Below are 16,944 nucleotides of genomic sequence, written 5' to 3' on the forward strand. Positions count from 1 at the left end.
TTTTTTTAGATCGAAATTAATAAAGTTCATATATAAGTATGTGGTACAGCTCACACCGATAAATATATTACGGCAACCAAACGACAAAACATTACAGGTAATGTCAAGACCGCATGTTTAGTCTTCAACAAGAAACATGTGTCTACACGAAATGCCAAGCTCTAAATCGTCATGAACTTGTAGATACAATATTAAAAAAACAACAATACTAAAGTCTAAATAATATAAATATTCATTATTCACACATATTCTAGATTTTCTAAATCGTTTGAGACACGTATGCAAAGTCCATGTATTTTACGTTCACATAATGTTTTGACGGTTTTCCTTTTCTATTTATAACGTCCTACAAACATTGCTCAGACTAGACAGCATGAAAGACTAAAACACTTTTATAAGTCAGCGTATAGGTTTATTCCTTGAATGCCAACATCCTTTGATCTACCGACAATTTACCTATAAATAATGTTGGCTTTCGAGGAATAGGTGCAAAAAGTTATCACAACACGAGATCATGCTTATCAAAAATGGACATTTAGAGGTATAGGGGGAGGGTTGAGATCTCACAAACAAAACCCCGCCGCATTTTTGCGCCTGTCCCAGGTCAGGAGCCTCTGGCCTTTCTTAGTCATGTATTATTTTAATTTTAGTTTCTTGTGAACAATTTGGAAATTAGTATGGCGTTCATTATCACTGAACTAGTATATATTTGTTTAGGAGCCAGCTGAAGGACGCCTCCGGGTGCGGGAATTTCTCGCTACATTGAAGACCTGTTGGTGACCTTTTGCTGTTGTTTTTTTATTTGGTCGGGTTGTTGTCTCTTTGACACATTCCCTATTTCCATTCTCAATTTTATTTAATTCGAATTGAAATCGAATCGAATGCGAATTCGGAATGCGAATCGAATTCGCTAATCGCGTACACACACTCTTCTTTTTTAATTCGAATTAAATGTCCGTGTGAACGAGGCATAATTAAACAGATAGTTAAAATCTAATTCATGTTTGTTACGTTGTTGAATTTTTTTTCTGATGATACTACTTGAACGAATATGGATTCTCTTAAAATGAAACTTTGAAAAGTGTTGCATCACTTGTGCATATTGTGAGAAATTCCGGTTTAGACAAATGTGAAGCCTCTTTGGACTTTGAAGGTTTTTTTTTCAATATTTCTATAGTTGTTTGTGCTGTAACATCCTACCATATTACTTGATTAAATTTCTTGAAACTTTGTATCACGTGTTAGAATACTATTGATGTATTATGTTCAGTTTGTTCAGGATATTTTTCTTGGTAATAATACTACACACTTTTTTGCAAGTGATTCATGAAATGATACTGGTAAGGGGTTTATCGTGTTCGCAAATCATCGGTGTTCTTATAAAACAAAGTAATGTAGTTTGATTGGAATTGAGACAAATTTCCACAAGAGACCAAATGACACAGAAATTCACAAGTATAGGCCACCGTACAGTCTTCAACTATGAGCAAAGCCCATACCAGATAGTGGAACTAACTATACAAATCAGATGAAACCGGTTTAACTCATCAGATGTAAATAAATAGAAATACTACACAGAATAGACGTGGTCAGGTTCTTGTATATCCAAACAAACAAAAAACACTTGTAAAGTACATCCTCTGAGAAAACTTGCAGTTACTGACAGCTAGTTCAAAGCCACAAACAACTAAAAAATCAATCCGCTATAGACTAAATTCTTGTTACCCTATTTTATGTTTAATCGTTTAATTAAAATATTCATATAATTCATGTATATCATGTATATATACTTAACAAATAAATATTTATAATAATATGGAACAAAATAAATCTCTAATATCCTCTTTTAGTTTGAAATAATTATATTTAACTAAGTATAAATGTTATATTAATATATATATGTCTTATGTTAATAAAACTTGTTCATTCCCAAATTTTTTTTTTTTTTAATAAATAGTAACAAAAATCATTTTCTTTCTATCTTTATATTCATAATTATTTAACCCTTAAATTTTGCTACTTTTCTTATCAAAATGGGATAAAATGTTACAATTTCATCAAGTTCATTAATTATTTTTTAAAGTTAAATACTTATAAAAACAGAAATATTTTTGTTGGCATTCAAGGAATAGGTAACATATAAAATGTTGGCATTCGAGGAAGACACCAGCGTAAACACGGTGTTTTTTTAACAAATCGATAATTTCGTTGCCCAGGGATATGAATTTGACATTAAAAGTCCCTCAAACCTATACAATACCCGGCCGTGTCATTTCCGTTTTAATAGATCGAGAACACGACCTTTTAGGATATGCATGAATTACCATACGTATGTCCGAGCATTTGTTATAATGTATTAAATTGTGCCGTAATTTATTTTGAACTCTTTTTTTGGGGCGCTTTTTTTACCAATCCACTAAACAAGAAACAATGCATGATGGGCTACAACATGTTTACAATCAAACGAAAACAAGTGTTATTTACTTAAATACAACACATTTATTCATGCTTTGCGGTTTTATTAATTTCGCTTAGATTTTTTTTTGTATCCATATGTATAGCTTGTGATATGAAGTATACTTTCAATGCTCAGATTAACGAAGAATTATTTCTATGCAAAGAACAGAGTATTAAATAACCCGATATAAAGTCATTTCTGTATGATTGCTGATGACACAGAGATTTCGGGTATTCGTCCGCAAGACAGCAACGGAACGACAGTTTTAACACAAAGCCAATTATCTTTAAGACAAACTTACTAGTGTAAAGCTAACACTCGGTGCTAACTTTCATAAAGACATTTAAAAAAATTAGGGATCCTTGAATTTTGTGCTCGTAAACACAGGAAAGATTAAGAGGGTTTCAAATGTATATTGGGGTCACTAAATTTTCATGGCTTTTCACAAAATTGATTTTATGATATTGTACCCTTTTATGATGTAAAAAATAATTTAAATCGATAATTTATTTCTCTATAGGAAACAACAACGTATAATCATCAAGCGGGACAATTTAAAGCCGATTATACGTTATGTATTCTTCTCATTGTTGAAGACATTGCGGTTGCATGCCTATCATTACTTACATCCATGCACTTCATTTGAAACTTTAAAAAAAATTATTCACACAGAAATCACAGCTTATTAGTATGGGTGTAAGGGCAGGAAAGTTATATAAAATACAAAACTATTAAACCGTTGTTTTTCTCGTTTGAATGGTTTTACACTTACTAGTAATTATGGGGCCCTTTATAGTTTGTTGTTCGTTGCGAGCCAAGGCTCCGTGTTGAAGGCTGTACATAAGCCTACAATGGTTTACTTTCATTAATTGTAATTTGGATGGAAAATTGTCTCATTGGCACTCACACCACATCTTCCTATATATCTATATTCTATACACCTTAAATGCGTTAGCCTGAATGTGTGCGACTTTCTTACGCCAAAATAATGCAGAACGACAAATTCAATTATTAAGGACATGGATTGATTGAATAATTGATTGATTGTTTCTTGCTTAACGTCCAGTGGCAAATATGTCATGCATATTTAGGACGAGAACAAGTTCACAATATATACACTAGGTATGTTGATACGATAGAGGCCATCTGGGATGATGGTCAGGGAAAGGAGTAGGTCCGGTAAGGACCGATTTTGGCCTCAAATTTCTGTTTCATCTGACGAAAGATTTTGACCACTTTTTAAATACTTAAGTGTCTATTTCATATGATTCAATTAATTTATGTGCAAGATTTTAACTTATTAAGTCATTAAAAACGATCCGATTCAAGCTCAAATATGACAAATCTACCAAATATCCGAAAAAATGTCACTTTTCATATGGTTTTTGTCAAAAACGAAAGTGGCCGCATCCGTGTTCATCCTCAATCTTTACATATGTTATGTATTTCCATCAAATACAACTTCCATTTCAATATTTTGGATGAACACGAATGCGGCCACTTCCGTTTCACCCGGAAACCGTCTAAAATTTAACTAAAATGCTGGAATTGTGAAGATTTCAGTAATTTAGCACGACTTCATGGTGCTAGTACCCAATATATGTGCATTGTATTGTCAAAAACAGCCCATATTTATGTAGCAGAACCATTCTACTATCCAATAACTAAATAAAAGTTTACATTTTAACAAATTTGTAAAACCGCTATATTTTGGGGACAAAAAGAGGTCTTACCGGACCTACTCCTTTGGACTGCCACTGGAAAATGAGGATACCTTGTATAGGGACAGAAATTTTGCCTTGCAACAGGCCACCTACAGACCCCTCAAAAGAGTTGTTGCAAGGATTCTTAACGTGCGAAGAGTAAAGAGCGTTGCAGTCTCTTTACACGAGGCATCAGATTTCACGTCCCCCTTCTGACCGGACGTGACTGCGAACTTGATACATCCCGCACAGCCAAACGGACGCCCCATTTCGGCAAGCGTTTTACTGCCGGTCGGGAGAAGACTGGTCAAGTGACCATATTTCTATACCCCATTCACCCTAAAGGACAGGGGGTTTCAATACTAACGGATTCCCTGTTAAGAAAATGTAGGTGATCTTTCAGCAATTTGATAATATGCTATTGAAATGCATATCCAATTTATTTATCGACAACTTTATGTCAAAAAAGGTAAATCATTTTGACAGAAAACAAAGACACTTTTCCTTGCATAATTTAATCTGAAAATTGTTATAATAAATGGGTATTTTTTTTTAACATTTTGATCACAGCCAAATTTTGTACGGTGTGTAGAAATACCACAAAGGACTTCTTAGTGCACTGAAGGACTATACAAATCATTGGGGCATTAAGAACAAAGTTTTTGCACTAAGGACATTAAAACGATGTTATTAGACCACAAACATGGATATGAGAAGATATAAGTATATAACTCATAAATATAAATTTGGGAATCAATATATATCATAGTCCCTAGTGTAAACAGTGTATAACTTGAATGTTTTACTTCATACACTTTCCCAATTTATTTCTTATATTTAATGCATGAAATAAGTTAAGTAGGGGGATGTTATTACATGTCAAAAATATTTGAGTGCTGAATCTTTATGTTAAGTAGTGAATTGACCAGTTCTAAAAGGTCAAATTTTATTACGTCCGAAGCTGTCAAACTGACTTTTACACCCCCTTGACACAGAATTGTCAATATTTTGAGTTATAGAGCTGGTAGAAGTTTCTATAATTTTGATATTATTTGTATCACTGGTAGTACACTACACTGTAAAAATCTTTTTGAGAAAGAGCAAGTGCGATTTTTTTAATTTGAATTTATTGTCTAAAAGAAAAGCACTACGAAATAACTGTGTTCTCGGGCCATGTGACCGAAGGCTTAACTTATTGCAAATTCCCAAACATCAATGTTCAGTCAACCTTATCCAATAAACAATTGTCATTTGATCGTTACTAATTGATAAGTTTATGATAGTCAGAATAAACTTAATGATTTACCGTAGTTTATTTTCAACTGGATGAAAGAATAATTTTATTTTATGTCCTTCTTAACAACACAGGAGTTTACATTTGTACATACTTTCATAAGAGATTGATAGACATTAAGATGGGAAAATGTGGCATTCGTGGTGATCTTCAAAACCCGATTACATCATTATTATATCGTGTGGGAACGGAACTGTACGGTTTCTACATTTTCGACATTCGAAAATATAACAAGTTGCAACATGGAGAGTTTTCCAATAGTGAATCAAATGATACAATATAACGTTTCTTCTAGACATTCAAAACATTCTATATGTATATATATATATATGAACCAATCAAATAATAAACGACGTATGCATACAAACGTTTTTCGTCGAATGGAGGAGCTTTTAATATATCGATCAGAACTGTCACACAACAGCGATAAAAATGTCAATATTCATTGAAATACACATCGTTGAGTCCAGAAATTTTAAAAGTACTATTTCTGATGAATGGTCTTACCTGTCTGAAAGTTTGAAAGCCATTGCACCAGTAGAGATTCACAAATTATATTTTTTTCATATCGGATAAATTAATTGACTGTACAATCGCTTACGAGTTTACTGTACTATCACTTGGGCCTTTCCTGTACAATCGCTTGTCCAACTTATCAAAGCTTATTTTCAATAATGATGTGACATGATTTGCAATTATACAACTATCCATCAAATTAATTGGATGTACACATGTAAGCTATATTAGGCGACCATACCTTATAATCGGTTATATATATATAAAAGGTCCCAACATAAACAAATTTTGAACAATTAAATTCGAAAACTAACGGCATTATCTAGAAAAAACAACAATTTACAAAAACAAAATCAAATAATATGCCAGACATGAACCAACGGCAACCACTGAAATACAAGCCACTGACTTGGGATTTTCACAGAAAGAAGATGACGTGATAAGCATGCATGTGTGTGTGCGCTCAACCTCCTAAACTGAAGTGGATGTAAGCAATTATAGGCAACAATCCGGCCTTCAATAACGAGAAAACCCCTTCCATATAGTCGACCGATCACTAAAAGGCCCCGACTGGAAAATGTGATTTTTTTTAAAACTCTAACCAGAGTGCATGTATATCAGCTTACAGAACTTGAAAACGAAAAAAATCAGTTATAAATAAAAATACGGATAAACATTTTTTTTAAGCTATCTTAATCATAAACAAGCTTCTGTCCTAGTTTATTAGAAATCCAGGATAGTTAAGAAAGTAATTAAAGTTTCAAACACTTAACCCACAGAGTAATGTTTTGTGGTTTGTAGATAGCTATTGCAACAAAAGTCGGAAGGCTCAACAAAAATGTAATAAACTATTAGACAGAAATATTTTCATCTATAATTTCTTTATATCTATTTTCCCGTGTATTCAGTTATGTAATTTGACACGTGTCAAACGGTTCATTGATTTTCGGCACATCAAAGACAACCAGGCACGTGTCTAAATAATGTTGAATATCTCGTTTATTTATGAATATTTTTCTATAAAATTTGAAATTTATGCATTAAATATAAATTTCTACCATAATTTGAAAAGAAATTACATGTAACAGCACCCCATCTAGTCCTTAGTGGCATGTTATCAGTCCTTATTGCACTAAGGGCTCCTTAGCAGTGTTTCTTAAAGTACATTTTGCCAAATTTCCTGTTCCGACATGCATGTTATATGCAAAGCTCTGATTCCTTTCACGAATTTGGCTATACTTTTTGGACCTTTTGGATTATAGCTCTTCATCTTTTATATAGGCTTTGGATTTCAAATATTTTGGTCACGAGCATCACTGAAGAGAAATGTATTGTCGAAATGCGCATCTGGTGCAAGAAAATTGGTACCGTTAATTTTATTACTACCACTGGGTCGATGCCTCTGCTGGTGGACTATTAGTCCCCGAGGGTATCACAAGCCCAGTAGCCAGTACTTCGATACTGGCATGAAAATACGGAATTTTTGTGATATTAAAATTTGCTGTTACAAAATATTACAAATTATTATAAATTAAGAAATGTATCTCCCTCATGCAAAGCTCTGATTCCTTTCTTTCACGAATTTGGCTATACTTTTTGGACCTTTTGGATTATAGCTCTTCATCTTTTATATAAGCTTTGGATTTCAAATATTTTGGTCACGAGCATCACTAAAGAGACATGTATTGTCGAAATGCGCATCTGATGCAAGAAAATTGGTACCTTTAATTTTATTATATATGCCAATGGACGTACACTAATATTCCCCAAGGGAAGTGAAGATTTTGCTGGAAAGTTTTTGAGTATCAAAATTTCAAACCAATTTCGGGATTTATTTTCTGTCTTGGTATTCAATAATAGAAAAAAAAGAATAAACTGCTTGTCGGCTAAATAGGGATATTCTTGCCAGATAAAAAAACCACTTATAGTTATATTCAAAAATATGGAAATATGACATTACATTGATTCTGTCTTTTTTTAAACATCGTTAAAAAGATGTGTGTCTAAGGTGAACGACACAAGAACCCTGTAATACTAGTACAAGAGTATAGCATGTAAACATTTCTTCTCAACAATATGGTTGTATTGGAAATCTTTTCATACAGATTGACAACTCATGGTCCGATATGCATGTAATGTTTGCCACATGACGCTCATAGTTCTTTCTAACATCATCATCTTATTCTTTGATATTGCTGTAAACATCGATGGTTCACAACCAAACAAAATGGGAATAATGTACTTTCAGAGCTTCTCTGTGTTGTACACTTGTGAAACTTAAAATATAGACGACATTTCGGTATTGAAATGAATCTACCTCTCACAAACATGATTTTTGAATAACGATTTTAAATAATCACCTACCAAATAAATATAAACGTATGGCTAGAAATAACCATGCAGGAATTCAGTTTTCGTCAGACGAAAGAACTCATTATGAACGTATACTATACGTATATGCATGCAGTTTCAAATATCACGAACAAGCAGTCGATGTCGATAGTCCGTTTTCTACTTGTTAAGAGTAAGACATGTCACTTGTTGTATCTTTGGAAGCCTTCATATTCCCCGTCCGACGATGGTAACTCTCTGATTGTGTTGACTATAAATGCTGGAAAGGGGGGGGGGGGGGGGATTGTGACACAATTCGGTGGCAAATGTTTGGTCCCCACCTTCGCTTATCATTATAGTTGTTGGAGATAAATTTGAAATTACAGTAGGAATAAATTAGCGCCACAAATGGTGGCAAAATTTTTGCCAATAGCATGTTTTGGTTTTTATTTTAAAGAGAAGCGAAAACAGCTTACTGCATAGTTAGGTTAAGTCATAAAGTTGTTTCTATAGATCGTCAATGGAGAATGTGTGTATGGTAATTCTGTACGAGTGATGGCATGTCCTCTCCTTTCCAAGCTACAAATGGCAATTAACACTTAGATTATAGTCATAAAGTAGGACAATAAATGAACAAAAGACAAATCCGGGTCATATGGTACAGATAAAAGTACCAACAAAAGACGATCAAAATTAAAAATTAAAAAGAATGCGAAACATGCATAGATCACGCAAAATATGCAGGGGCGACACTGGACTAATGTAAGTTTGCTTCTTTTGAGACATTCGCCGTGAAACAATGCACAAAGATGAAGACAAGCTTTTGTTTCAACTTTTTTTTTTATTTCAAAAAGGAGGCTGGTACGGCCCCGTCCAATGTTTTGAAGATTCACATATTTTACTTTCATTTTATTGTTAGCTTTCTGAAATAAATATTTACATATTAGACATTACTTTTTAATTTCTTTTCTTTCAAATTCAGTTAAACACTATTTCTGATTTGCTTTTTTATAAATTTAAAATGTCTGCTTCTTTTTCTTCATTATTTTTTTAAACCCTGTTTTGTATTACCACTGATCAGTTCGGTCAAGAAATAGCTGCTTCATGTTTGCATAAATGTGTTTGTAACCAATGTAATATGCTACTATTTCCTTATTGTTTATTCCGTGTCTTTAAATATATAGTCTTTATCGGGGAGGCAAGATTTATTTTGTCTGTTGGTTGCTTAGCTGTCGTAAACAAATCGATTTACGTCATACTCTGAAGTTGGATGGAGAATGTTTTTAAATAAATACCGAACCTTGTTAGACTAAAGTACTTTGGTTGCCTGTTGGATTTTCTTAATTTTAAAAAACGATTTATGAATTTAGTCCTTAGCACAGCTAGCGAAATATCTATAGGGTAATCTCAGAGTGTCATTTTTATTTCAACTTTGACGTTTGCATCAGGACGACGTAAACAGCGAAAACGTTCTTTTTTTAGAATAACATTTTTTTCTTCAAACAAGAATCGCTTCTATCTTTTAATTGTTTTTGGCATACAAAGACCGGTTTAAAAAAAAAAGTTCATACAATCGAACGAAGTATATAAGCTTTGGGAAGGTCAGGGATTATAACATATTTTTCGTAATACTGAAAAAAAAATGAAAAAAAATACGGAAGTTAATGATCAAATTGAAGTTTAATACCTACCTAAAAAAGCATTGCTAAAAGACCTTTTAGTCATCTCTGGTGTTTGATGGATTAGTTTGAAGCGGGAATAGACGAAATATGCTAACTAGTGCTGCTAAAAAACGGCCGTCCCTCTGAACGTCGTGTTTAACACGCCTTCGCAATCATATATAACCTAAATTAAATATGATGGACATGTATATATATCTAATGCACATATGTATATCAGTTTGAATCAAAGTGCAATCTCTGCTGCATATATATCTACTTTTATTGGACGTGTCTGCCTCCAAACCATTTATTCGGCAGTGTAAAGAAATCATTTTGTAAATGTTCAGTGGCAGATATAACGTCTTTGACGTCGCAATCCCATAGAGTAGCTGCATTATATAATTATATGTTAACCGTCGAGAACTATTCTAAAAGAATGACGGATTTTATGTTTACCCTGGTGTTTTTTTTTTGCTTTGTTCCGTTACTGAGGATATGTTTTGTCCTTTATGAATCCATATTACAAATGTGACTCCAATAAGGATAAACTTTGTCTCGTAGAAAAATTGGTAGCTTTTATCCAAAAGATTTATTTTCCCATTTTTATCGGATATAATATTTATTTTGAAAAACGACAAACGATAATTATTCATTAAAGTTTCGTATGCATTATAAATTCATGATTGATTATAGAAATATCGAAACAATTCTTTTAGTTTATAAAATTAAATATACAATTAATTTCATGTAGTTATTTGGATTTAATTACCTTAAATGAAAGGGTGCGAATACAATAACATATTAATGTTACTGTTTCAATAAATTGCATAGTATAAAAATCCTTGTTCTAATACAAATAGTTATAACTAGCATTGGCGAAAAATATAGTTTCATTTGTTGTGTGATAAGAATCGGAAAAGTGTTATTCCTCTAAATTTTATTTTTGTTAATCGGACGTCGTAGAGTATAAATTAGGTGTTTTTTTTTTTACCTTATTGTGTATTGAATTTAAACACGAACGCGGACCTCGATGAGAACACCTGGCTTGAAAGTTTGTAAACGGTCCGACCAATGAAATTCATTGTACTATGTAACGCGAACTTCAATGAAAGCATCTAGATGAAATATTGTGTATTGACTTGAAACATGAACGCGGACCTCGATGAGAACACCTGGATTGAAAGTTTGCAATTGTTCCGACCAATGAAATTCATTTTGATATGTAACGCGAACTTCAATGAAAGCACCTAGATGAAATATTTTATTTCTACGACAATAACTTTTTTTTTAATTACCGCTAAAATATGGTAAATAAAAATTATTTCTGAGCAACAATGCATACTTGTTTCTTTTCCATTCTTGTTTTTTTTTTTAATAATGTTGATGTTGATTTTAATTTGGTAGGTTGACTTATATTTAATACCCTAAACGTAAATATACGGGTTTTTATTCAAATACACGAGACGTAAGAGAATGTCGACTTAGAGCAAGTCAAGGTCGTTAAACTTAAATAAACCTACCCATTGTATCGTAAACTAAAATTTATCTCATATAAATAGAATCTTCTTCTTTAGTTGCAGACGGCCATCAACATACTGATGTTTACTTTCCGGCGCATGCCTGGTATAATTTTTCAAATTTATGTATTTATAAATATAGTTCATTATAGAATATATGTTCATTTATGTTCAAGACTTTTTGTACGTCACGGTGAATGACAGCACAATAATCCCTTTACAGAATCGGAACCACAATTCACAATTTTCGTATTTTGCTGCTTTTCCACAATTAACGCCCGTTTCTTGTCAGTGACCGGTATTACAATTTGACACAGTTTTAAACGTTTATTGAGCTATTACTTCATATACAATTTTGAGCAAGACTTAACTTTTTTGCTTTTTCAATTCAACAAATGTCAGTATTATCTTCATATTTTATTATATAACACACCATCGTTTTTTTTTATTACAAACTACTCCATATATCAATATACAGCTAAGGAATATTTGTTGTTGACCGAAAATATAAGAAACATCGATTGAAACTATGTTAAAAATAAATAATTTGTATAAGTTACTTTAATTTTCGTGTCTATATTTAATTAACGAGTACACTTTAGTAAGACAGAAAAAGAGAAACGGAAATATACAGGAATACATAAAGTTTCGTAAGTCATTGCAATGGACCATACGTTACTTACATGTCACGAGTTTTTATAGCACTCAGCAAGTTTTGAAAGGAATATGTGAGATAAAGATCTACTGCATTTGGGCAAATTAAAAATATGTTAAACATCTAACTATTTTATTTTTAACAGATTCACAAGTTTTGCATTTTTTAAACCGTGCATCAATATTGTAATGTTTTCTTTAAATTCCTTATATGTTACGTGTATTGATCATTCATTTGTTTAAATTGTGATTGAAAATTGTGACTTTAATAAGAATACACGCATTTATATATATATGTCGATAAAGTTTGAAACAAATAAACGAAATATACATCGATGTTGTTTTGCTTGAGTGATTTACCTGTTAAAAGCTCGGGTCTCAACATGGTTTAAAACGAATTGATACCAGTTTGAAATAGTTTAACGGGGGCGTGGCCTAAATTATTAACGTAACTTACCATCAACTTGATTTCAATTGAACGACTGCAAGCGAATCTATTTGACTGGCATTAAAATTATTTGACATGCATTGAAATGAATTAAAAATGATTTTCAATTTTTGTCAATCTTTATCAAATAACGATTAATCTCATTTAAACAGCGTTAATGCGTTTTTGTCCGATCAAGTTAAATTCGGGGTACTAGTGACTATGAGAGAAACCCGTACAGTTTGGTCGGCTTTGAAAGGCCCAACAATAGACATATCCCACAAATCAATTCAGAAACTTATTAACGGTCTTATTTATAACATACATTGTATTACGAACAACAAACATAACAGACATGAACCGAAAACAAACAATAAAATACAAGCTCTTGACTTGGGACATGCATATAATGAATTTTGCGGTATAACACATGATTGTGAGAGCTCAAGCTCTTACATGAGTCAGTGATGCAACAGCACATCAAAATAACTTAACTCATCAGATGGATACATATGGAAAAAAACTTTTAACAAAAACACAAGACGTGAATACATGTAGGAATAAATACATTATATACACACTACTACAAACGTTAGATGTTAAGAATAAATAAAGGCAACAGTAGTATACCGCTGTTCAAAATTCTTAAAGATTAAAAAATTATTTTTTTTTAGAGAAAATACGAATCCGGGTTACAAACTAGAACTGAGGAAAAGGTATCAAATATAAGAGAACACAACACAACATCGATATGTTACACACAGAAAAGAACTATAATGTAACTTTGGCTATTCTCATGACTTGGTACAGGGTATTTTATGAAAAATTATTCAGTGTGTATCCCCCAATATATCATTGGAGAAAAAGAATAAGAAGCAGGTGTTTAATAGAAGAGGAAGAGGATTACCACTCATCATTATATGTACTCCGCTGAACCAAAAGGGTGCTTATTACATCCAATGACAGATTGAAAATTGAGACTAAATCTTATGTTCGTCCCCCCTAAAAGAACGGATGAACAAGGTGAATGCCATTCAAACCCACTCCGAGAATAGTTTTATTAAACCCTTATTTGTATCAACATTTTAGTATACAGCCCGAAAACTCAATACAAATCGCACTTCTACAAAGGAGGAATGATAATGACACTTTTGAACATTTAACCCAAAATCCATTAACATCATTTGATATTAAACACATATCAACACATATTGCTCGATGTTACCAAGACGTATGTTAGTCAGAAACATTTAACAGTAATGATATATTTCAATTTACTCAACAACACTTCTAATCTTACAGTGATGATATTTTTGCAATGGTTGGCCAATTGAGGATCGGAAATTCGCTATACATAAATTTGACTTATATCCATTATTGCACAAAATGAAAGTTATAACGGTCTGTCAGTAATGATAAACCGGTATTTCAATAACCTAATATGTTCTTTTAACTGTTGCAATCCTTGCTTTATTGAATTTAAAATCAATAACAGAACTTTTGACATGTCTATGTTTGAAGACTTTAAATGAAGATTCATAAATAAGCGACAATCATGTATCCAATGAAACACTATCTTGACACAAGTTGTCAGTTATTTTTTTTTATGTAAATCCTCTTTTAAAATGATCAAAATATTTAAAAACTCTATTTCAACTATGTCATATATGACATTTAAATAACCACACCTACAATTCTATGAGCAAACCTGACAATAGTTGTATAGTTCACACAATTGTACAAGGAATTGAGCATGTTAGATAGATTCATTTCTTGCGCTATGAAATAATGGTGTCATACTTCATATCTTTAACTTTAATAATAAAAACCTACTTGTGTTGCAGGTATTATCATCTGCATCGTAGTAGTGTGTCGTCTCACAATCACACGAACCAGAAACACAACTAAGAGGAGAGTAACAACTGCTTACTGCTGTCGAACAAGATTCTCCGTAGCTTCCAACTGTAAGAAAAAGCAATCATGATTTAAATGTTTTATAGTATTTCATTTAGCTTTTGTAATTAAATCTTTTTGTTTTAAGAACATTTTTACCACTGTCCTTATAATCTCTATAAAATGAACAACATAACCTTGAGTTTCTTTTTATTCATTTGAACCTTGTATTAGTAAAAATCTTGTAAAAACATAATGTTGATGCTGATAATGGAAGTAAGCTATCATGAATTTTGATTGCCCATATCTTTTTACCTTATTTTTGCTGTAGGATTTTAACATGTTTAAAACTTTGGAGTGTGAAATACTTTAATGAATCAATATATGAATAGCAGCAATTATATATACAAACGTGTGTGTCCTATCACAATTAATACATAACTACATTAATATCTAAGCTTTTGTTGCGAGATTAAAAATTTTAGGTAAAACTGTTGTTCAACTTGAACTTCAACAAGATTGAAACAAGGTCATTTTATGCCAACTATGTCAAACAGAACTTATGAATGACAACCCACAAACTTAGTTTAAAGTACATTGACTAGTTAACAAAACTAAACCCCACCCAAAGTTTTAAACTGAATTCAAATCAAATTGAAAGGTATGGAAAAATGTCAAAAGATTCGCTTTTATTTTTACTTATTAACGATTTTTGTCATACTTAAAAATTTCAAATACAGTGATCAATACATACGTGTGTTACAGGTATTATCGTCTTCGTTGTAGTACTGTGTGGTTTCACAGTCACATACACTAGAAACACAAGTAAGGGGAGAGCTACAACTACTGACTGATGTTGAGCAAGGTTCTTTATAGCTTCCAACTGTAAATAAAATAAAACATGTTCTAATTGTTTGAATTGTTACAGCCCTTGGATGGTGTAAACTTCCCCAAAAAACGTGTATGGTGTAATGGTGTAAGGTGTATGGTGCAATGGTGTAAGGTGTATGGTCCGATGGTGTATGGTGTAAGGGGAATGGTGTAATGGTGTATGAGGAATGGTGTGATTGTGTAACGTGTGATCGGGAATGGTGTGAATGATGGTGTACGACATTTCATTAGTTGAAAACGAAGTTCTTTTTATTTTGTTTTTTTCAAATTGTAAACATAAACAATAATAATAATCTTAACATTGGAAATTTAATTGCATTATGGGTAATTTCGGATCTTGTAGATAGAATGGGTAATGCTGAATGGTGTAATTGTATGGTGTATGGTGCAAAGGTGTATGGTGTATGGTGTAATGGTACAAGGTGTATGGTGTAATGGTGTATGGTGTATGGTGTTATGGTGTATGGTGTTAGTGGGAAGTTTACACCATCCAAGGACTGTACTTAAGTTAAAATAAATAAATAAATAAATCATACCAAATAACTGAATAACTGACGACGGTTGCATAAACCGAAAAAAACATACACACAAATTTTTAAAAGATAGCAATATCGTGCAATAAGAATTTACTATGTCTGTTTGATTTAATGTAGTATGTTAAAACAATTAGTAATTCATCATTTTACTCTGTATAGAAATGATTTTTTTTGTGAATTGTTTCAGACAACTACATGGTTCACCTTTGATTCACTTTCAATGTTTACGTTTTTTAAAAGGTTATATAAACACAACTTGTACATGCATAAACAATCACTTACTTTTTAGTTGATTGGTTCCAATTGAAGGTTGCACGAAAATGGTTTAAATGAAGTCGAATAGTCGAATTGGTCAAGTCAAAGTAACTAATTTATCAGCGATGTTTCTTTATGCTGTTTTTACAAATTTGTATTAAACTGGTAGCAAAATAACTTACTCTTTTTCACCTTCACTTATGATATATTATAACGTTTGCCACTTTTAGTTAGTTTTATTTTTTTGCTGTAGGATTTAAAAGTTTTGTATCTAAAATGAATTTCAGAATGTCTGAAAATCTTTTAGCCTAAAGCCCTATATGTGAGTAGCAATAAAATATCCCATCAACACTATCTTGCCACTAACTGTTAAATTTTTATTTTCTTTGGTTTTACTGTTTCTTATATATATACCTTCATTTAGCAAACATTATAATATATTAGAAAGAAACTGAGAACATCCGCTTAATTTGCTGTTTAGCCTTACAATATATTTGATTATACTTCATTTTTAATACTATGTTGATTATACCAACTTACGTTTGTTACATGTATTATAATCTGCATTGTAGTAATGAGTTGTTTCACATTCACACAAATCAGAAGCACAAATAAGGGGAGAGTAACAACTGCTCACTGCTGTCGAACAAGGTTCCTTGTATCTTCCAACTGTAAGAAAACAATAATCATGATTTAAGTGTTTGATGTTGCATTTGGGTTTGAATATTGTTTTGTACTATTAACCAAATTGATAATTCCTCAATAAATCTCTTATATAACATGAATACAAAAAAACCATTAAACACTC

The 16,944-nt window shown here is 32.0% G+C and overlaps 1 protein-coding gene across 1 annotated transcript in view; it reads right to left on the minus strand.

The window, feature by feature from the left end:
• The window catches only part of LOC134687084 (uncharacterized), a 139,224-nt gene that overhangs the window by 21,780 nt on the left and 100,500 nt on the right, over positions 1-16,944 (minus strand). The window contains exons 39-41 of the mRNA XM_063547062.1: positions 16,677-16,805; positions 15,209-15,337; positions 14,395-14,523 (exon numbers count right to left, since the gene is read on the minus strand). Coding sequence (XP_063403132.1) covers positions 14,395-14,523; positions 15,209-15,337; positions 16,677-16,805 — 387 coding nt within the window. The remainder of the gene's footprint in view (positions 1-14,394; positions 14,524-15,208; positions 15,338-16,676; positions 16,806-16,944) is intronic.

This window comes from Mytilus trossulus, chromosome 10, assembly GCF_036588685.1.
Source record: "Mytilus trossulus isolate FHL-02 chromosome 10, PNRI_Mtr1.1.1.hap1, whole genome shotgun sequence".
Taxonomy (NCBI): Eukaryota; Metazoa; Mollusca; class Bivalvia; order Mytilida; family Mytilidae; genus Mytilus; species Mytilus trossulus.